The following is a 21,994-nucleotide window of genomic DNA, read 5'->3' on the forward strand; positions in this document are numbered from 1 at the left end:
CGAGCGTGACTCTTGTTGTGCTCCCGAGGGAGCGCGCGGCCGCGTGACGTCACCGCACGCATTTAAAGGGGCCGCAGTCGCCGCCGCTCCCCCGGTAGCGCGGTCCCCGGGGAGCGCTCGCCCGGTGCGGCCGCCGGTCCCGCCCCGCAGGTGGGTGCCGCCGGCCGCGGCTCTGCCTCCGCCCCCGGCTGCCCTGCCGGGGCTCCCCGCTGCGGGGTCGAGCCCCGGGCGGGGCGGGCAGGTGCACGCGGCGGGCCGGGCTCCTCGTGCGCGGCTGAGGCGCGGCCGGGCCGGGGCGCTGCCGCAGGTGCGGGGCGGAGCAGCCGGGCCCGCCCTGTGGGCGGGAGCGGGCGCGGGCGGCGCTGCGGGGCCGGGCTCGGTCCGCCCGCGGCGGCAGCGCCCCTTTGTCCCTCCCGGGCTGGTCCCCGCCGGCGCTCCGCGTCCCGCTCCGCAGCCCCGCCGCCCGCTCCGCACGTAAGGGATAAGCCCTCCTGCCTTCCTCCTGTGCTTTCCCGTCGCTCTCGGGCTGTGCTTTCCTTGTATTCCGGTGTCGGGGAATTATCCCTGCATCGTCCGCCTGGATCAGATGGGATTTGGATCCCACCGACCCGCCTGAAATCTGGTTTCTGTTCATTCGCGATTCCTGTGCTGTCGGGGACTCGGTAAAGGGCAGCCCTGGGGGAGGATTCTGCTGTAAAGTGCAAGGTTCAGGGATGGATGTAATATACAACTTGGGTTGGTTTTGGTTTTCCTTTTTTTTTTCCTTAATCAAGGCAAATATTAATATCAATGAAAAATTGAAAGCAAAAACTTTTGAAACTAATTTAACTACTTCCACCTTGCGCTAGTCGAGTTACTAAATGGTGATTAGTCACTGCGAAGGGTACGTGAGCACAGAGTTTGTGTTAGCAGCTACATCTCCATTCAGGGATATTTTTTGCTGTTCCCTAGAATTACCCCAAAGGTGTAACTGCGATCAGTCTCCAAGTAGAGTCCAGGTGGGACTCTTGGGGAGGCTGTCCCGAAGGCTCGTCCTTGGCTGTTGAGTGGCAGAGCGCAGCGCAGAGCCCTTGGGATGCCCGGCTCGTGGTGTGTGCTGTCCCGCTGGGTGCGCTGAGCAGCGGCTCTGGCACGGCGGGTTTGTGTCCCCAGGCGCTTTTCACACCAGCTTTGCGAGCCGCTGTTCTCCCGCGGTGCCCGCACAAGCCATGGGGATGCGAGCAGCCTGCCCCGGCTGCCGGGCCTTGAGGAGCCACCCTGTGTGCCGGAAACTCCTGCGAACTTTGCCCTGAGCAGACAGAAAGGCCATAGCTTGGGCTGAGTCAGGAGCATCCCGCTGCCCTTCCCTCGGGGTGTGTGCTGGCGGGGTTGCAGGTTTCAAGCTAAGGACTGGTGCTGCTGTTTCTTTCTTTCCACATTGCTGTCACTACTGCCTTTTGCTGGTCTGCTGTGTGAAGCACAGGTATGATTTGACAAACTCCTTCGAGTCCACGTTGGCACTGAGTGAGTCAAAGAAGGTATTTTACCTCCCTGTGAACAGCAGCAGGGAATAAGTCAGTGACTGAGTGATGTGTAGGGGTGGGCATGAGCCAATGTGCTGCTGCTGTTCCCACACTGCTGTAGATGCTTTGAAGGGGCTGTTCTGTATCTGAGTTTTATCAGGTGTATGACCAGGAGCTTCTGAAGGAGACTGGCTGGTAGAGCCACTGGAGCAGAGCTATACTGTGTTCATGAATCCAAAATATCTCAGATTTAGAGATCCCTACAGCTCCCTTCTGAGAAAGGAGAGAAAGAAGGTGGCTCCAAACTTTGTCCAATTTAATGACTGTTTGGAAACAGCAATACTTGATTATCATTAGCTTCTGAGAATAGCACAGCATGTTTGGAAATCAAGAAGTAAAGCTTTGGAAGGTGTTCAATCCATTGCCATGTGCTGGGGTTGAGTCATGTCTGCTGGGTATCAGATGTTAGAAGGGGTTTCAAAGCAGCTCTGTGTGATGCTGTGCTGACTGAAAGCTCAGAGAATATCCAGCTTTGCTGCAGAAAAACCTTATACATTCATGTTGCTGTTACAAAGACAGTAAGAATAAATAATAACAATCTCTTTATGACAAACCTTTGCCGTGGTGCTGTGTCACCACCCCTTTCTGTATGAAAAGGAAAACTGATTCTTCTGAAGTTTCTTTCTCAGTCATGTTTCTCATTCTCTTGCTTTCTGTTTCTCTGCGATTCTGAGTTGCTGTTACATGTCTCAAGAGCTGTATCTCAGCATCTCATTTAGGTGCTGTTTGTTTGTTGGCTACATCCAGCTTTGTAAAGGGTATCATTGTGCGAGAACTTTTGTAGTCGTTTTCACGTGGTTTTTAAATGCGGTTTAATCCTTCCTTATCTTTTGGTGTAATTCTACTGCCCCATATTGCAACAGCTTCTCCTTCATACAGGCAGTTCTTTGAGCCTGTATTCACACAAACATGCTTTGATGATTTCAGGCAGTTTCCCCAACTTTATTTAGAGTATTTCTGATGCTTATTGCCAACAAGTTTAGTGTCAATTGGAAGTTTTATGAGTAAGCTGCTTATTGATCAAAATCATGGGGAAAATGATGGAACAGAAAGGAAAAACCTTGTGCAGCCCATTTGAGATATACTCCTGGATTACAGATAGCTGCTCCGTAAGAACCATTTTAAAGAAATAAAAAATTAAAATTACTTCATAGTGACTAAATTTTACTTCCTCAGATGACTTAGAGAGATCTTGGTGAGAGTTTAAAATATACACGTACTTACTCAGCACTATTTCCTTGAGTTTTGTATTTGGACCTGTAAGATGATTTGGAATGTGAGCAGTAGTGAAAAAATAATTATTATGAGAGCAGTACATTTGGTATTGGGGGATCATTACTGAGGCATGATTTCTATCCACCTTGTGTGTCAATTTTCTTACAGAGTGATTTCTTTATTCAATAACGATCCCAATAGTACTTATTCCTGATTTCTTCATACCCTCTCAAAATGTCCAGCACCTTCAAACCAAATGGTCATAATTCTCTTTAATTCTTTTTGTGTTTCCCATATAGGTGTAGCTTCCAAAAACACCTTTCAGGCTGTGATGGGATCAGTCTGGTGGCTGCTGCTCTGCCTGCCCATGCTGTCACCCACACTTGCTGAGGGTGTCATCAGAGTCTATTACCTGGGGATCCATGAGGTAGACTGGAACTATGCTCCAACAGGGAAGAATGTGCTTGCTAACCAGATTATTGCAAGTAACCGGTATGTTTGCTTCTAGCAGAATTTATTCTGGGGCTGCTTTAAGCTGTCATTTGATGTGTAATTTAATGCAAGTATTTTGGGGCATCTGAGCAAGCAAGAGACACACTCCTGTAGATTCTGATCTTTATGAGCTTAATGTTTAACTTGTTTTATGCTCCTGTGGTAAAACCTGTGTCAGTGGGAAAAGGGATGGTCTGGAGAGTCCAGAGCCTGTACACTGGAGAGAAGTGTATGGAAAACAAACCCGGAACAGAAAATAGAGCAGATACAGAACACATTGTTCTAAAATCACCCAGATTTTGCAATGCTCTACCCTGGAGTTTCATTTTGCTTAGTTCCAGCTGGTGATCTGCTTGTTTATCCTGAAGCATGATGACTTTTTGTGTAAATGACTTCACAGAGCCAGCTTGTTTTTGTTTCAGTGGAATTTCAAGCCTTAGAGTTAATGGGACTTCCTGCATGGGATTTTTGGGGCTGTTTGAAAAACATTCTTGTTTTTATTGCAAAACTAAGTCTGGAAACTGCAATAATTGGTTTGAGTTACTACACAAACAGTGTTTTAGGTTTAGCTTTCAAAACATTAAGACTTTTTCTTTGGTTGAAGTTTTTTTGTGTGTGTGGTTTGTTTTGTTTTTTAAAGGTTTCCATAGAATTTTAAAGACTTTTGTGCTTTTTTTTCCTTGCCCTCATTTTCTGTGGCAAATAGCTGGTATTTTTTGACCTGCTCTCAGTTCTTTACCCCTTCAAAATAACTAACACTCAGGTTCAGACACCTCCTTCAGAAGCAAGAACAGGAAGGGTGAAGAGAAACATCAAAGTCTGTCAATTTAGTATGGAAAAGTCTCTGTTCTCTGGAGATGCTGTGTAGATTTAAATAAGTCCACAGGACTCAAAATTCAGGGTTAATAAAAATGTTACTGCTGATTCCTGAAATGATATTGGATGTAGTGGATTTTATTTGGTTTCTCTCATAATTCATGAAGAGAAGGAAATAAAATTCAGGGCCACTGAACATAAAAGCAATTTAAAAACTGTTGTCACTGCAAACAATTACTTAATGGGATGTATTTGTACAATGATTGCAGAAATGAAACCTCTGGCAATTAGAAAGGGATGAGATGTTGATATGATTGATAGAGGTAGCAAATTATTTCAAGGACACTTTTTGTTGGGAAGAAATGGACTGTGTGGGGAAAAAGAGGCATATCTGTAAAACCAAGTGTGAATTATCTAAAGCTCTTTGCTGAAAATGGCTGCAGGGGTGACTTGGCAAAGGGCTGAACTCTGGATTGCATAGCTTGTAGAGCCAAGCCCTGCCTGTTTTTGAATGAGGCCAATGCTTAGTATTTGGGTCTCCACTGTTCATACTCTGAGATGTGCATTAGAGTTTACCTCCCTTCCAGGGCTGCTCTTCTGCTGTGGGTGATCAATCCGAAGGGGGAAGTGAGGGGAGTGACCTTGGCTCTCTTTTGGGCTGGTTCCACTAATACCTGGACTGTGATTCATCTCTTATCTATTAAGAATTACCCATAAAGAGCAAATATGCTTGTGAGTTAAACTTTAGTACCACTATGTTTTAACTTGGGAAGCTGGTTACGTGCTGGGTATGTACCTGCCTGACTTATCTACCACTCTGGAAGGAATTTGAAAACTGTTAAGTAGAGAACCATCTTTCAGGCTTCAAATTTTGGCCAGAGAACTCAGGACTCCACTCTATCTGCCTTGTGATTGCCACAAAGGAATCAAAGAGAGTTTTAAAGAGCCCAGTGAAGGCTGAAAGAGGCATGAGAAAGGTTCTCCCTGCAACACCCACATGGGATTGTCTGGGAAGCACCATCCTTCCCATTTCTTATTTGCAGGGCACAGCTCAGGGTGCACTTTGTCTGTTGGTGAAGAGCTGGGGTTGAGATTGTGGCTATGCATGGATGGCTTGGAGCATCCCAGGGTCTTCTAATGCCAAAGCTTTTGGCTGTACCCCAGAAAGTGGAGTGTCACCATCACTCTGCTGCAGTATTGACCAGCTGTTGTGTATAATGATGACTCACAGTGCCTTTCCCTTTGAATTCAACAGCCAGGCCTCAGCATTCCTGCAGTCTGGGAAAGACAGGGTGGGAAGCACATACAAGAAAGCTGTCTATAAGCAGTACACGGACTCCACATATACCACTGAGATCCCCAAACCTGTCTGGCTGGGGTTCCTTGGGCCCATCATCCGAGCAGAAGTGGGGGACACCATTCAAGTACACCTAAAAAATTTTGCTACTCGACCATATACAGTCCATCCTCATGGTGTTTTCTACGAAAAGGACTCTGAAGGTAAATGAGCTACTGCCACCATGGAGACAGATTTTTGTCATTGGGAACTTGGGAGTGTGTATGGGGGAGAACTGTCCATAAAGGCCCAGCTGGAAAGCAAGTGCATTTGGGTGTTTGGTGAAGACACCAGGTGTTGGGTTAGCAGGGTCATGGGGCTGCAGTCCTGACCTGGGCCTGGGTTTCTTGCTTTTAGAACCTCCAAAACACTGACCAACTCTAGAGATTGTAGAGAGACTGACTGTGAGGGCACAGTGCAGAATTGAAGGCAAAGCAGCACTAAGCAGAATGGAAATAATCTTGCTGACTCTGTGCTGACCTGTTTACTGGGCAAGTTGCCTTACAGTGGCTCTGTGCCTCAGTGCCTCTTTGAGGAAGTGATGACTAAACATTATTTCAGCCTTGGGATGGTGAGTCTCAGCTCAGTATAAGGTTACATGTACATGTGTGGGCATCTTGGCTCTGCTTGAATGGATGTTGTGATTGCTCAATTGTTCTAGGATCCCTGTATCCTGATATGTCCCCCCAGGATCAGAAGAAGGATGATGCTGTTTTCCCAGGGAAGAATTACACCTATACTTGGACTGTCCCTGAAGATCACAGTCCAACTGATGATGACCCAAACTGCTTGACCTGGATCTACCACTCTCATATTGATGCACCAAGGGACATTGCATCTGGATTAATTGGGCCTTTGCTTACATGTAAAACGGGTAAAAACACCAAGAGAAAGCAGCTGAGGCCTGCAATGTAAAGTCTTGTGGTGACATGAATAAGGACAGGAAGTGAAGATCCTCTGGTGTGCAGCTTCAGGGGGAAATGCAGCTTGGTTGGAGAGGACAGTAGGACAGTACCTGGGTTCTAGCTAGATCTGGTCATTGCACTGTCATTGTCCCTTAGTGGTTGGGCAGGTGAGCTTGCAGGCCCCTTGATCCAAGAGAACTGCTTGTATCCATGTTAAAAGCAAAACTCTTGTCCAAGATCTAGTTTGTGTATGAAAAACATGGTGGTTGGTTTCAGCAGGAGTGAGAAGACTGAAGGTGTTGTAGTTGAGGCCTGCTGTGGCAGAGCTGTTTGTGAGAGAGAACTGTATGGGCAGGGGTACATTGGAAAAGGGTGAGCTCAGGGGTATATAGGAAAGGGGTCAGCTCTCTGCTCTGTAGTGAGCTATGGCATGGTGGGAAAGCATCTGTCTCCAACTCATGTGACAAGACTTACTCTGCTACTGCAGTTCTGATCTCTTGCCTGATGTGTGATTTTCTGCATGAGTGATTTTCTGCATTCACTCCTCTCTCACCTCAGGAACGCTGACTGGCAGCTCTCAAAGACGCTGGGATGTGGATGTTGATTTCTTTCTGATGTTCAGTGTGGTGGATGAGAACCTAAGCTGGTATCTGGATGACAACATTGCATCATTCTGCACAGATCCTGGCTCTGTAGACAAAGAAGATGAGGAATTTCAGGAAAGCAACAAAATGCATGGTCAGTGTCACCTCTGTGAGGCCACTGTGTCTGCTGAGACACTCAGGAGTGTCAGTGCTCCAGGATCTGCTCTGAGAGAATGTGCTTAGCAACTACTATCTCAGGGACAGGGCAATGACTCCAGAAGATGGAAGTATTGTTTTGGTTTTATCTTTGGCTTGATTGTTTTAGTAATGAGCTGTGGAGCTGGGTTCTCCAAAGCAGAAGAGGAGGAGTTCTGGTTAGGTCCATCCTCCTATTGAGTCTGTGCTGTCACCTGCTGAAGGCCCCTTTTCTGCTCTCTAATTTTGCTTTGCTTGGTTTTGCAGCTATTAATGGTTATGTGTTTGGCAACCTCCCTGAGTTGAAGATGTGTGCTGGGGATTCTGTTGCATGGTACCTCTTCGGGATGGGCAATGAAATTGATATTCACACAGCCTACTTCCATGGAGAGACACTCAAAATCCGGGGCCACAGGACAGATGTGGCCAGCCTCTTCCCAGCCACTTTTGTTACAGCAGATATGATCCCCAGGAACCCTGGGAGATGGCTGCTGAGCTGCCAGGTCAATGATCACATACAAGGTAAGACAGAGGGTGGAATAGGTCCTGGACTCTGTGTCCTCTGTTTGTGATGTACATGATGTACAGTGTGGTAGGGAACAGTGCCTTGGGCATGAAAACTGTCCCCACATGGGTGGGTGATGCCTTGTCATGTCAAAATTGGAGTGGGCTGGTTACTAATGTGCAGGGCAGCTTTGTCAGATGGGGCTGATTTGTACCATGATGTTTAGTAAGCTGAAAGCTGAGATGAGGCAGTGCCTGAAGAGCTCTGGTCCCTGTAAGAGGCACTTGCATGATATATCTGAGGAGCAGAGCAGAAATTGGAGTGGGCTGGTTACTAATGTGCAGGGAAGCTTTGTCAGATGGGGCTGATTTGTACTATGATGTTTGGTAAGCTGAAAGCTGAGATGAGGCAGTGCCTTAAGAGCTCTGGTCCCTGTAAGAGGCACTTGCATGATAGATGTGAGGAACAGAGCAGAAGGCTCTGGTCACTCTGTCCATACTTCCATAGCATCCAGTATCTAAGATTGGATGTTCTGCTCACTGACACAAAACTCCTTGCTGTGGAGTCACTTGCCTTCTCCCATCCCTGAGCCTTTTGGGACAGCAGAGGGAAGGTGGGAGTGCCCATTAGGCTGGCTGGAGGGGTAAGTGATGTCCATGTTCATGTCTTGGCCAGCTGGGATGGGAGCACTCTATGAAGTCCGGCCCTGCTCTCGGCAAGCTGCAGCCCCCAGCCTGGAGGGGAGGGTTCGGAGATACTTCATAGCTGCCAAGGACGTGCAGTGGGACTACGCGCCCTCGGCGCTCGACCGCCTCACTGGGCGGCAGCTCAGCGACGCCGGCAGGTGAGTGAGAGCTGCTGGCCTGGGCAGCGGCTGGGGAGCCTGCCTTGGAACAGGAGTGCTGCTCAGGAAAATGTGCAATGTCTTGCTTTTCAAAATACATGCCTGCTGCTCACATGGGGTGCATTCCCTGGGGAGGCTGATCACCCCATCTCCTGTAGCTGGACTGCACTGAGAGCAGTACAGCTACCTTGGGGCCTTGCCATGAGAGTGCTGTGTGGCACAGCTGTACCCACAGGCAGCAGAACTTCCAGCAAAGCTGCCACATTTGTCTCTGGGCTTCATTTCTGCTTGCTGTGCCTAACTTAGGAACAGACTGAACTATTTGAGAAATGATTCAAAAAGCCCCTGGTGCAGCAGACACAGGGTGGCAGAGCTGGCCTGCAGATGGGCCTCAGGCTGGTGTTGCTGCAGGAAGCAATTTCTAGGAAATCAGATACAAGGACTTGGATGGCAGCCCTCCATCCCATGGTCAGGTGACTGGCATAGCAGTTGAGAGACTTCCCATTCAGTCTTCGGCTAACTGAAGGAGATTCTTCTCCTCCCACAGAGATTACTTCCCTTCCCTAGTAATCTGTTGGAGAGGATATACCTTATTCAGATGGAGAAGAGGAAATGTAGAGTGGTTAATTATTTACTCAATGCCATGCAGCAAGCCTTGCAGACCTTAGACCTGTGAGCTGGCCTTGTAACTACACTGCCTCTCCTCCAAGGCTTGTACTTGTATTTGGTGAGGGTGGTAGTGGAGGAAGTAAATACCTTTACAGCTGTTTATTTTAGTTGTAACTGGAGCTGTCCCCAGCTTCTGAAGAGGAGTTCTAGCACTGCCTTCCCACTGACTGCACTGCAGTTTTGTTCATTCCTTCACACATCCTGTGTAGTGATGCTGGTCACACCTGGCAGGTTCACCTGGCAGAGGGCTGTGTGCTACAGGTGCTCCCTGAACACACAGGTGGATGAGTCTGTAAGGGCAAAAAGCTTTGCAGAATCAAACTAGATGTGCTGTCCTTGTCTGAAATCCTGCTTGATTGGAGATGCTGATGGCCTTGCCAGTGGGAGCAGGGGAACAGGGCTGATTTTTCTGTGACATGACCTGACATTTGTTTTTTGCATTTAGTCCTGCTGAGCAGTATTTCAAGCGTAGCCTCGACCGAATTGGGGGTGTCTATTGGAAGGCAAAGTATGTGGAATATACTGATGAGAGCTTCCGTGAGGAAAAGCAGCAATCAGCAGAAGAGAAACACCTTGGAATACTTGGTGAGAATCATCCAGGAACACAAATCCTCTGTCAGTGTCTGAGAAGGATGCTGATGCTGAGAGTGCTGAGTGGCTGTACCTGCCTGCTCACTTTGAGGGGCAGGAAAGGAAACAAGAGGAACTTCACAACAGTCACATCTGAGAGCAAAGGGAACAGGCCAAGGTGCAGGGTGGTAGAATGGACAGAATCACTTCAGGGGTCATTCTGAAGGTGTTCTAGAGGAAAGAGCTGAGGAACACAGCGTAGTATGTGTGACTAGAGCTAAACAGGTCACAGCTATAGCTCCTGGTTATGAGTTTTTACTGAGCCCCTTCAAGGCATGCTGCAAACCCCATGTTCTCAGAGAGCTTTCTCTCCTGAATGAGTTCTCAGGGACAGGCATGGTGAGGGCTTGTAGCTCCTCTCTGGCTGGCTGGATCATGGGGTTACAGACTCTGGTGGGCTTGGAGCATCTCACACCTCTGAGGAACTGATATGCTCTCTCTGCTCTATTCTAGGTCCAGTGATCAAAGCTGAAGTTGGAGACACCATCCTGGTGACATTTTTTAACAAAGCCTCCTGGCCCTTCAGCATCCAGCCACATGGAGTGTCCTATGGGAAGGAATCAGAAGGGATGTGGTACCATGATGGTTGGTGGATCCCTTTTCTTGAGCACACCCCCATCACCCTTCAGAGGTTCTGGGTGTTTGGTTGACACGAATGAAATAAAGCCTGCTGTGAAAGCAGCTGGTGAGAGGGTGTAACTGAGTTTGTGCAGGGACTTGGGAATAACCCTGTAATCCCTGTTTTAAAGGCCTGTCCCAGAGTGGGGTTTCTGTGGCACCACTGCACAACTTCACATACCGCTGGACTGTGCCACAGCACGTGGGGCCCACGCCCAGCGACCCTCCCTGCCTCACCTGGATGTACAGCTCAGCTGTGAATCCTGTCAAAGACTCCAGCTCAGGCTTAGTGGGGCCTCTGCTCATCTGCAAGTCAGGCACTTTGGATGACAACAACAAGCAGGTAAAGGGGTTTTCCTGCCCTCTTCCTACCAGGTTTTTGCTTTCACATAGAGAAAGGAAACATCAGCAAAACATTAGGGAGTATATTTAAAAAAATGTGATGTAGTGTTAAGTCCAGGAGAGTCAAATCAAAGCCTTGTTGTTAATGCTGATACAACTGGTGCCCAGGTCTTGCCTGAGAAAGGCCAGTAGTGTTCTGGGCTCTTGATAGTTCCTGAGCTCTTCTTTTAATTCACAGACAAACTTGGCTGAACAGCTGTATCTTGGAAGAGGTAACTCATTGGGAACTCTTGTCCTGGGGCTTGTGTAGCAGGCTGCTTTCAGAGAGGCATGTGGAGTAGTCCTTGCAGTCCCAGAAACACTGAAAAGACATTTTTGCTTACAGGTGTTCTACTTGGGTGATAACAATGCTTTGAGGTTTTGGTAAGCCTCATTTATTCTGCCAGAGAAGTTAATTTTCAAGCAAAGGTGGCTACAAAAAAGCATGTGAAAATCTGTGTCAGTCTTGTGCTTTTGATGGAGAGGTGAAACCAGAAGGGCAGCCAGAACTTCCTCTTGGAATTTCACTCAGATTAGTCTATTCCTGACAGTAAATCTAGGGAAAACAGTAAATTGAGGTTGCTGGAGTGGTACCAGACAGAGGTGAAAGACAGCAGATGGCAAATCAAACGCCCACTGCCGTCCTGCAGCATAGTTCAGGGAGCGATGACAGATCTGGGGACTGCTGTCCTCAGAGCCTTTCTGGGGGAGCTCACATTCAGTGGGGGCACCCTCTGACTAAAGCAGGAGTGCAGAAGAAATCAACCTGCTACCCTGGGTGAAAATGTGAATCTGCTGAGCAAAGAGGATTGGGAATACATACAGCCCTCAAGGTGAAGGAGCTGTGATAATGAAAAACATGGGCAGGTATTGGAAGGATGTAAGTGAAAGAGACAGACCTTTGTAAATGTAAGACAGGGAAAAATCACCTGGGGTGGCAATTCCAGCTCCACAATCTTAGGCAAACCTTTAATGAATGCTTAATTGTGGAAGGTATGGCCACTATTCTGTACTGTGTGCTGCAGTCTGAGAGTTGCTCACCTTCTCAGCAGGCTGGCTGCCTGTGTGCTGCTGGGGACAGTGACACCAGTGGGAGAGTCTGGACACCACCACAATGTTCTTTAAGTGGGGAAACATCATGCTTTGGAGTGCATTTCTTAGGAGAATGAACACTCTCAAGGATTTAGGTTAATTATAAAATCTCCAATCCAGGCTTAGTGGTGCCTTTTGTGAAATAAAAGAGGAATGTTCAACATGAGTAAAGGGATGGAGTCCTGTCCCTCAGTGAGCTGTGTTTTAAAATAAAGGGGAATACAAGAGCCAAGCAAAACAACTTTAAGGATAGTTAATTTTGTTTTAAAAGCTAACAGCCATCATTGTAATTACAGAAAGGGATCGACAAAGAATTTTATCTTCTCTTCAACGTGTTTGATGAGAACCTCAGCTGGTATTTAAATGCCAACATAAAGTACTACTTGAGGATGGAAGAGACTTCTGTGAATAAGGATGATGGCTTCGAAGAATCCAACAGGATGCATGGTATGGTTGGATGCTGCTCTTTGACAGTGGAGAGGAACCTGCAAAGCACAGGCTGGTGTTCTCCTAAAGGCTGAGCTGGGGGCTGGAAGGCCTGTGTGGTGTTGGCCTGGAATCAAACCAGGCTGGAGGCAGCAGGTCCATGGAGACATGGACAAGCAGCACAGTTGTCTGGGGAAGTGTGCTCTCAATGTATTCAGGGGTGAATTACATTCAAGTTACCCTTCTGACTGGCATGCCTGTCCTACATAGTGTATGCTCAAAATCTCCTGGCTGACACCTGCCTGCAGGGGGTTAATTGCTTTCTCCTTTCCAGCCATCAATGGATTTATGTTTGGTAACTTGCCTGGGCTGGACGTGTGTGAAGGAGACAGAGTGTCCTGGCACCTCCTGGGCTTGGGCAGCGAAGCAGACGTGCACGGAGCTGTGTTTCAGGGAAACACCATGGAGATGAACGGCATGCGGAGAGATTCAGCCAGTCTGTTCCCCCACACATTTGCCACTGCTTTCATGCAGCCTGATCACAGTGGTGAGTGCCTGCACAGCTGACTGGGCAGATGGAAGAGTCTTCCATTGTGCTGTTTGCTCCTGTGGCAGATTCTCTAGCATGGTGTGAACTCTTACAGGTTGAGCTGTGCTACAGGTGCTTATTGTGTAAGAAGCTTCCTGAGATGATGTATGTGTAAGACTTTGTTGTTCCATTCCTGCTTGATTTCTCCTGTGACTCTAACTTTGGCTTGTGACAGCCAAGCCCCCTAAGCACCACAGAGATACACAAAGCACATACTGACACTGACTGGGGAAGCAGCAGTTTCCTGCAATCCTCAAAAGCCACTGATTTCCTTGTTCATCCTGCCTCCCTCAGGGACTTTTGAGATCTACTGCCAGACGAGCAATCACTACCAGTCTGGGATGAGGCAGCAGTACAAGGTTTCCAGCTGTGGGAAGGCAGGCAGCGCCTCTGCCCGGCGCTACACGGGCGTGCGGACGTTCTACATCGCGGCCGAGGAGCTGCTGTGGGACTACGCACCCGACCGCAGCTGGGAGAGGGAGCGCCACAGCCACTCTGCACACAGGTAGAGCCACCTTCTGGGGAGGCCTGCCAGTGTCCCAGCACACCCTGCTGGGGCCTCTTGGGTGTCTTGGCCACCCTGTGACCTGCTGCCTGTGCTGGTGGTGCTGCTATGGGCGCGCAGCACTCCATGTCGTTGTGCTCTCCTTTGCAGCCCCAGCTGGCTCTGGGAGCCCCTTCAGGTTGTGAGCCCCCTGACACAAGTTAGTTGTTTGTTCCTTGTGAGGTTTTGGTTATCTCAGCACTTGTTCTGCATTTCTCAGCTATGCTGATGTGTTTCTGAGCAACGAGAATGGACTGCTCGGCTCCAGGTACAAGAAAGCCATTTACAGGGAGTACACAGATGGCACTTTCCAAACCCCCAAGGCCAGGACGAGTCGTGATGAACACCTAGGGATACTGGGTAAGGATGTGTGCAGAGGATTCACCTTCCTCTCACTCAGCAATGGGACTGGGGCTCTAAAGCTGCAGTGGCTCACAACTGTAATCTGAAGGCTCACTGGATATTTAGGCATCTGCTGTGTATGTAAGTGCAGAGAAATTGGGACTATCTCCTACTCACATCTGCCACCTTGGAGACAGAAGTTAGAAGAGTCCTGTGCACAGCTTGTAGGAAAGCCTGGGCTTTTCCACTTGCCTTTGCACCAGTGTTATGTCATGGCTTGGGCAAAGCATGTTTCACAGCTGCATTTCTCTGACTGTGGCACTAAAACAACCACTCACTTCTGTAGGGAAGTCTGAGAAATAGAGGGGAAAATCTGTAGCTGTGAGAAATGCTTCTGGGGCAAAGGCAGCCTTGGGAAGTGGAGGAGCATTTTGCACTGACTAGTGGAGGTCTGTGGAGACAGAACTATGTGTTATGAACCCAAGGCTGAGTGTGGTGTCAGGGCAACCAGGCTGAGGCAGCGTCTACCACTCAAAAAAGGCTGCAGCTCTGATTTGTTACAGGCTCAGTTGAATATTACCATAATATTTTGAAACCAATATTTTTTGAAACCAATAGCAAGGGGTGATCAACATGTGACACTTAGTATAAAGTATTCAGAAATCAACCCTTAGCTGTGCTGGGCCCAGTTAAGATGTGTGACCACCTTCATTGCCCTCATTGTGAAAATCAGTCCAGTTTCTTAATATTTGAATTGGGACTGACATCCAGTTCTCTTTTTGGGAGGTAGAGAAGAGGAAGGGGAACATCATAAATATTATAAGGTACTATTTTTGGGGAGAAGATATTGAGAGGGGGGTGGGAATATCCCAGGAGGTGTGCTGATGGATTTTGCTGGTCTCAGAGTACACTCTTCCTGTCTCAAGGCCCTTTCCTGTGGGCGGAAGTGGGCGAGATTCTCAACATCGTGTTCAAGAACAACGCCTCGCGACCCTACTCTGTCCATGCACACGGGGTGCTGGAGCAGCAGGCTGGACATCCCCAGGTGGCAAACCCTGGTAGGTCTCTGTTTCTAGCTGCACTCCTTAGTGGGTTCACAGCTGATTTTATCCCATAGCCAGACTGTTTCCTTAAGCAGCCTCAGATGCTGTGGTTTTGTTACAGGTGGACAGTAACTGGTCTTTCAGGTCCAGCACAGTTTTAGTGATACCATTTGTGTGGGGATGGCAGCTGTCTGGGACGTGTAGGACATTCTTCTGTGTGCTGCCTTATCCCCCCAACACTGAGTATGGTCTCTGTGGGAAGGGGAAAGTGATGGCAGCTGGTCCTGGGGTGGGGGAGCCTCTTCTTTGGGCTGCTTGAGCACAATAGTATAAAAATAGTATGAAACAGGAGAAATTCACAATTGTTTGCTGGGCTCTGATTGAAATGGCCACTTTGTCTCATGATCCAGATGCCTGTGTATTTAATTTTTGGTCTCCTCCAACTCGCGCAGACTGTCCAAGCCACAGTCAGGCTGTCAGATCCTATCTTTGTGAAATGGGCTGCTAATATGAAAGAAGGGTGATTTTAAACTCCAGTTTGTATCAGCATCATAAATTCACTTCAAAGAGAAGAAAGATGGTCTTAAGCTCCATCTGAATGAGCTTCCATGGTCATTTCCATGATCAGGTCCAGTCTTGAAAGCAGCAGATAAACCTGCATTGTGCAGGTTTATTGTGCAAACAGTGTGTGCATCCTATGACTCTTCTGTCTTGCTCTGAGAGGGGAGCTTGCTTCCTGCTTTGTGTTTGGGAAAGCCAGGTGCAATATCTGGCAAATACAGCATTGAAATTGGGCTTTGGAGACAGGATTTTCTTTCTCCATTTGGTTTTGCTGCTGCTTAGTGAGGGGGTGTCACCTGGTATACGGTGCTGTTCTGTCCCTCAGGTGACATTGTGACATACCGGTGGGAAGTTCCCGAGAGATCTGGTCCAGGGCCAAATGATTCAGCCTGTGTTCCTTGGATCTACTACTCTGCAGTGGACCCAGTAAAGGTAAAATAAAGTTATAACCAGAAAAGCCTAATTAAACCAATTTTTTATCCCATTTAGAAAACTATGTGAGTTGGGTACAATTTAGAGATTGGCCCAGCCAAGAGGTGGAAAATCATCTGGTGACATGTCCAGTCCTCTCCTTGGAGAGGAAATAATCTGAATTTGTTCTGATGTCTGTCCTTATTTTTTCCTAACAAACCTTCATAAGACAATTCCATCATCTCTCCTTGCTACTAACCTTCCTCCAGTTATTTATAGGCAATCTCCATGTTGATCATGGTTTCTACTGGTGAGAGTCATAGGGCTAATCTACAAAAGGCAGAAATTGTACAAAATAAATCTCATGAATAAAGCAAGCAGATTTGATCTTTGCTGGAAGTGTCATAGTGCTGATTTCACAGGGCAACAACCTGGAGGATCCTGTAATAAACCATCGCATTCAACCCAGAAATAATAGCCTTTTTATCTCAAGTTGCAGATGTTTTTGCAGTCACTGAGTGGAAAAAACTTTGATACCATCCATATTTATGACTTTTGGATTTGCATTTATAAGAGCAGATACAGTTTCTGTTCCTTTGCTTCAGTGGCTGATGTTCTCCAACAAGAATACTTGTACAGCAGCACTGGTTGTTTTGAGTGGGGTGATGTGGGAATAGGAAATGATTGCTGAAAGGCAAAGAACAGTGCATAAAAGAGGGTGAGAAGGTCCTTGCCTCAGAGCTCTCCTTCCTTCTGCTCAGGATATGTACAGTGGGCTGATCGGGCCCCTGAAGGTCTGTCGGAGAGGGGCCCTGCGGTCCGGCGGCACCAGCAAGGATGTCAAGAGGGAGTTTGCTCTGCTCTTCCTGGTTTTTGATGAAAATCAGTCCTGGTACTTGGAGGAGAATGTGGAACGTTTCAGTAAGGGAAATCACGAGGAGATCAACCTGCTGGATGAGAAATTTGTGGAAAGCAACAAAATGCACGGTAATGTTGGTGTTGATTCTGCAGCCTCTCTAAGTAAGGAGCCTGGCCTGTGGTGAATGTCCTCAACTTTTTTCATTATCAGTGGCACAAACAAAATTGAACTGTCTGTTCTCAATATTGCAGCACACCTACAGCCCAAATCCTTGTTCTGAAGTGAAGGCTGATCATTGTGGCTGTTCCTGTTAGGAGGAATAGCAACATCCAGGCCAGAGAGGTTAATCTTTGATGTGTCTGAGTGACTCAGAAAAGGAAATGAAATCAAACATGAAATTAACTTGTCAGACAAATTTAATTGTTTGTCTCAGGGACCATCAGAGTATGTTAGACTTCAAATTAAGTTTCAGCTATGTGGCTGCAAGATGTGGCTCAGTTGTTTTAGATTATTTCTACCATAGAAGGCTGAACACATTTGTTTAAATTAGCATGTTATTTTAGTTAGTTTCTCTCCATATTATACCTAAGATACCCTCAGCAAAACAGGTCCCTTGACAATTGTGGAGATAAGAATACTGAGGAGTTGCATTTTGTGTACTGTCATTACTACTGGTTTTGTATGGGTGAGATAAGGACTCTCCAAATACATGTCCATGAAGGTGTAATTGTTTACCAGTATTACTGCTAGCAGAACCAGCATGCTGAAGTTGGTCACTTGTTTTAGGCTACACAAAGTGCCCAGGGCAGACCTGGGAGTAAAAACCTGGTGCTGTGCCCTCAGATCCTGCCTCTTTCCATCTTATTCCCTCTGTTGTCATCTGAGCACAAAAGTCTCCATGTGTGTCAGCTCACTCACTGTTTTGATTCCTTTCCTGCATGTGCAGTCACAGCAGATTCCTTCCAGCTGTGCTACTTGAGAGGTAAAGTCCTGTCATGTAGGATTTTACAAGTGGTTGGAATGTGATGTATGTGGCCAGTTTAAGGCTCAGCACCACAGGGCTGCCCACTGGCAGAATTTACCCCTTTTCAATGTTCATCAAGGACATTTCTCAGACATTTATGTGTATGTAGGTATATACATGTTTCTTCATCATTGGGCTGAAAATGCCGTTCTTATGCATTTTGGCTTCTAGAAACAGCCACTTCTGCTGGCTGACTGCAGGTTTTCAGCAAAGTTTTTGAGATTTATTTGAGCTACAGCATGGCCTTGAGTGCAACTCACTTGTCCTGGCTGTGAGCAGAGTGGATAAGTAGCTGAGCTGGGGGGACTGTCCTGTGGGGGACACTAACTGCTGATACACTGGGTGCTGTATGAGCTTTGTAGCTTCTAATTTTCTGTGTTCCTCTGGGGAGGTGCAGCACCCATTCAGTGTCACTGACAGCCTTTTCCCCTCTGTGTTATTCCCTGCACAGCAATCAATGGCAGGCTCTATGCCACCTTGCCTGGGCTGACCATGTACCAGGGAGAGAGGGTGAACTGGTACCTGCTGGGAATGGGGCATGAGGTTGATGTCCACACAGTCCATTTTCATGCTGAGACCTTCTTATACAAGGTGAGAACATCTGCTGATGGTAAAGCAGATACTGACCACTGATAACAGCACTTTTACTTGACCCTGTATTTTAATGGTTTTTAATGACTCTGCAGAGGCTTCACCTGCTAGGAAAATTATGTGGTTTTACACATCCCAGTCTGACTCCCTGAGCCTGTGTTGTGCTGAGATGTCCAGCCTAATCCTTGTTAGGGTTAGGCATTACCATATGGCTTGCTTCCTTTCCAAGCTGCAGCCCTGGAGCTGCTTTTTGAAAGCTTTGGGGTTTTTTGAACATTGAAAAGCTGAAGTGATCCCAAGCAACACTGGCAGAATTTTCTTCCTGAGAAGATGCATTGAGCACTGCAGCTAATGGCCTCCCTTCTCTGACAGAATGGCAAAAGCTACAGAGCAGATGTTGTGGATCTGTTCCCTGGGACCTTTGAAATGGTGGAGATGCTGGTTGGGAACCCTGGGACATGGCTGCTTCACTGTCACGTGTCTGACCATATCCATGCTGGCATGGAGATCCTCTTCACTGTTCTGCCCAGAGGAGGTAGGGAGCTGTCACTGTAAACATCTAGCAGCACTTCCTGCTACTGCTGTGAAATTCTGACTGTTTGTATCTCAGCTCTCTTACATACTGCAAAAAGCCAGTTAATGGAGTAGATAATTACTTAATTATTATTAAATTATGATCTTCCCTTTAAATATGGTAATACCTGGAGCTGGAGCTAAAAACAAATTAGTTTCTGGAGTTTACATTACCTATGTTGTTATTCTGAGTTTGGTTTTTAGCTTGTGTCTGAATTGCCATGTTCAGCTCTCAGCCTATAATTGCTCTTACTGAGAGCTAGAAGATGCTCAGAGGTGAGTGACTCTCAGGACTGGATGTGGCTGCAATGGAGCTCTCATGGTGATGTGGTTTTAGATGTATTACCAAAACAGTGAATGCCTCAGTATTTCAGCTGTGGGTGACCAGTGCTTGCCCAGTGTCAGGGCCATCTCTACTTCTCCTTCAGCACTTTTGTTTTGAAGGCTGGAAGGGTTGTGCACTGGAACTGGGGCTGCCTCTGAAGCAGGTGATACAAAAATTCTCTTATCTCATGTAGAGAGGGAAAACATGGACAGGACAAAGGACAGCCTGCTAGTCCTGGAAAACCATGCTGCCTTTGGATCTGATCCTTGCCAGATGTGCCTTGTTCTGGGCTTTGCCTGCTCAGCCCTCCTTCTCACCTTCTCACCCTCCCTTTGTTTCCTTTCAGAGTCAGAGCTGGAAGACTTGACTGCCATCCCAGGTATGGTGTGTACAGCACTGCCAAACCCTGTCTGTGGGAAGGGGAGAGGGCAGATCCCTGAGCAGCACAGATTTGGATCTGTGTGAGGGGAGGGAGGAACACACAGCACCCACAGCCTCTACTCTGCCAGCCTGGCAGTGCCTTGGTGTGAGGCCTTGCCTCAGTAGATAACAGGGAGGGCACCAGTCTGTCCTCTGGTGATAGAAATAAGGAAGTTGGGCTGGTTAGGCTTGTTTGCCTGTGTTAGGTGGAAAAAGTTAGTGACCTCACACCCTGTTGTGCCTGCTATGTGTGGATTCAGATTCAGAGTATGAACTTAGGTACTGGCAGAGATTTGGAGAAGCATGCCTGGGATGGGTTGTCCTCTGGACTGTCAATGTAGTTTAGGGAAGTTTCACAATCATCTCTGCAAGCTGAAGGGATGGAGTCAGCATGAGAACAAGCACATCTGCCTGGTGCTCTGATGTTCCTCCAAGAAAAGAGCCCAAGCACATGTCTGGAGTTTTTTGGGTGTTGTAAAGAACAGATGTGAGAGGACATTTGGTTGAGCAGCACAGGGAGAAGAGGAGTAATAGATATGGTCCCTTTGAAATTTTCTGTGGTAGAAGTCTGAGTAATGTACACTGGTGGTTTATTTTCCTGATTTTTCATCTTTTTTCAACTCCATTTTTCAGCAGCTGTGAGGAAATTCAGCTGAGTTGATTTGAGAGCCAGTTCAGGTCACCTACAAATGCAGCCACCTACCTACAACTCAGCAGGCTTTCTCCACTGTTATTTCAGTCATTTTCTCCTCAACATTTTCCTCACTCAGAATGGACAAAGCAGTGGAGGAGTGGGAGATATGTGAGAGCAGTAGTGGCAATATTAAACAATTTGGTTTTATACCATGTGCAGAAACCAGCTTGTGTATTTTCACCAGGCAGAAACCTTGCCTGAGCAGACAGCCCCTTTTCTCAGGAGGTGGCTGCTCCCTCTGTGTGGGGGCACAAGCAAGCTCAGGATCTTGATGATTCCCCATGGGCATGGCTGAGTGAGTGCACTCAGTGGTGTGTAGGACAGCAACCATGGGCACAGGGAGCATGGACTGGGGGAACTTGCAGCAGCCCCAGCCTGGACATATGTTCTCATCTCTGGGCTGGGGACAGCAGTGGCTGGCTGGGCTGGACATCCTGAGACACTGTCAGGTTCTGAGGTGGAGCAAGTTAGAGAAATCTTAAATCTCTCTGTGGGCTCAGGGATGAGGCTCTGACAGATGGATGACACTGGGGCCTCCTTTGGATCATTGAATCAAGATTGGAAAAGACCCCTAAGATCATTGAGTCCAACTGTTAACTCAGCACTGTCATATCTACCACTGAAATATGTCTTTAAGCTCCATATCTACACATCTTTTGAAAATTTTCAGGGATAGTGATTCCACTACTTTGCATCATGTTTTTCTTAAAGCTCCTTTGTTGCATTTCTTGCAACCTCTCAGTTCTGATATTGCTGGCTCTTGTTGAAAATACCTTTCTGTTTGTCCCTCAGGGTTGCCACCTGAGGATGAAGATGAGTCCCAGAAGCTGATGCTTTTTGGATCTAAGGTGAGCCAAGAGCAGATAGAGGCCACAGTCATCTCTCTGGCTGTTGTAGGAGTCCTGCTGCTCCTGGCTGCTGGTGTCCTCCTGGGAGCAGTCATCCATCTGGAGAGGCAGAGGAGGTTACGACGCAATCGGAGATCCATCCTGGATGACGGATTCAAACTCATGTCTCAAAAGAATTCTGGTCTCTGAAAGCCATGTGCAAACATTGGGCTGTGTGCTCAGAGCAGGGGCTGGATCCTTGTCCACAGCAAAGATTTTGGGGCATCATTTCAATTCTGCACTGTACTTCTAGAAGCTGAGGAGGGAAAGCTGAAGCCCTGACCTCTTCATATATTCTCCTCAGTAAAGAAAGTCCAGGAGAGATCCAAGGACCCCTTGAACTGACTGAAGACAAGTAATGATTAAAAAAGGTCCTTCTGGAATACTCTCCATCCCCAAGGAAGAGAGGGGACATTTTCTTCTTTCCCAGCAGAGTAGCTTAGGCCAGATTCCAGTCTTGCTCCATTGCCAGAACCGAGTTGGGAATTGTCTCCCAAGAAACTGTGAACCACTAATGTAATTAATCTGAAGGAGAGGAAGATAATATTTTCAGTTTTGTGAATCAATGAAGAATACAGAAAAAAGATTGTTAATTTAGAGTTGGATTGCTGTTTTTGATGAGTAAGTGGGTGGACAGAAATTCAGGGCACTGCACATCACTGTGAGAACCCCATGAAGGGCCATGATGAGCTGTGCCTCACTGTCAGCCCTGCTGACATCCTTTTGCTCTTTGCTGGGGGCCAAACTCAGAGTGGGTGGTGGGACCTCTGTAGCTCACCTGTGGGCTGTGGTAGCCATCTTCCAGCATCAGCTGTGCCCACCCATACCACCATAACATCATCCTGTGTGTGCCCACACATC

At 47.5% G+C, this 21,994-nt stretch overlaps 1 protein-coding gene across 5 annotated transcripts; it reads left to right on the forward strand.

Annotated features, from left to right (window-relative positions):
- Window positions 1–40: 40 nt before the first annotated feature.
- HEPH (hephaestin) lies at window positions 41–21,726 on the forward strand. Of its 5 annotated transcripts, none has more exons than XM_056491233.1 (21): window positions 41–150; window positions 3,077–3,269; window positions 5,341–5,585; window positions 6,083–6,295; window positions 6,885–7,064; window positions 7,373–7,627; window positions 8,286–8,454; window positions 9,569–9,708; window positions 10,207–10,338; window positions 10,503–10,714; window positions 12,141–12,291; window positions 12,605–12,817; window positions 13,154–13,364; window positions 13,624–13,763; window positions 14,672–14,803; window positions 15,675–15,781; window positions 16,522–16,747; window positions 18,095–18,234; window positions 18,607–18,769; window positions 19,479–19,511; window positions 21,039–21,726. In XM_056491233.1, exons 2-21 carry the CDS (start codon window positions 3,109–3,111, stop codon window positions 21,281–21,283), a joined length of 3,468 nt encoding a protein of 1,155 aa, XP_056347208.1. In that variant the 5' UTR covers window positions 41–150; window positions 3,077–3,108; the 3' UTR covers window positions 21,284–21,726. The 5 variants fall into 5 exon arrangements, with proteins under 5 accessions (XP_056347208.1, XP_056347206.1, XP_056347209.1 ...); XM_056491231.1 differs by lacking the exon at window positions 41–150 and adding an exon at window positions 366–474; XM_056491234.1 differs by lacking the exon at window positions 41–150 and adding an exon at window positions 367–662.
- Window positions 21,727–21,994: the final 268 nt, after the last annotated feature.

Source organism: Oenanthe melanoleuca, chromosome 4A (assembly GCF_029582105.1).
Source record: "Oenanthe melanoleuca isolate GR-GAL-2019-014 chromosome 4A, OMel1.0, whole genome shotgun sequence".
Taxonomy (NCBI): domain Eukaryota; kingdom Metazoa; phylum Chordata; class Aves; order Passeriformes; family Muscicapidae; genus Oenanthe; species Oenanthe melanoleuca.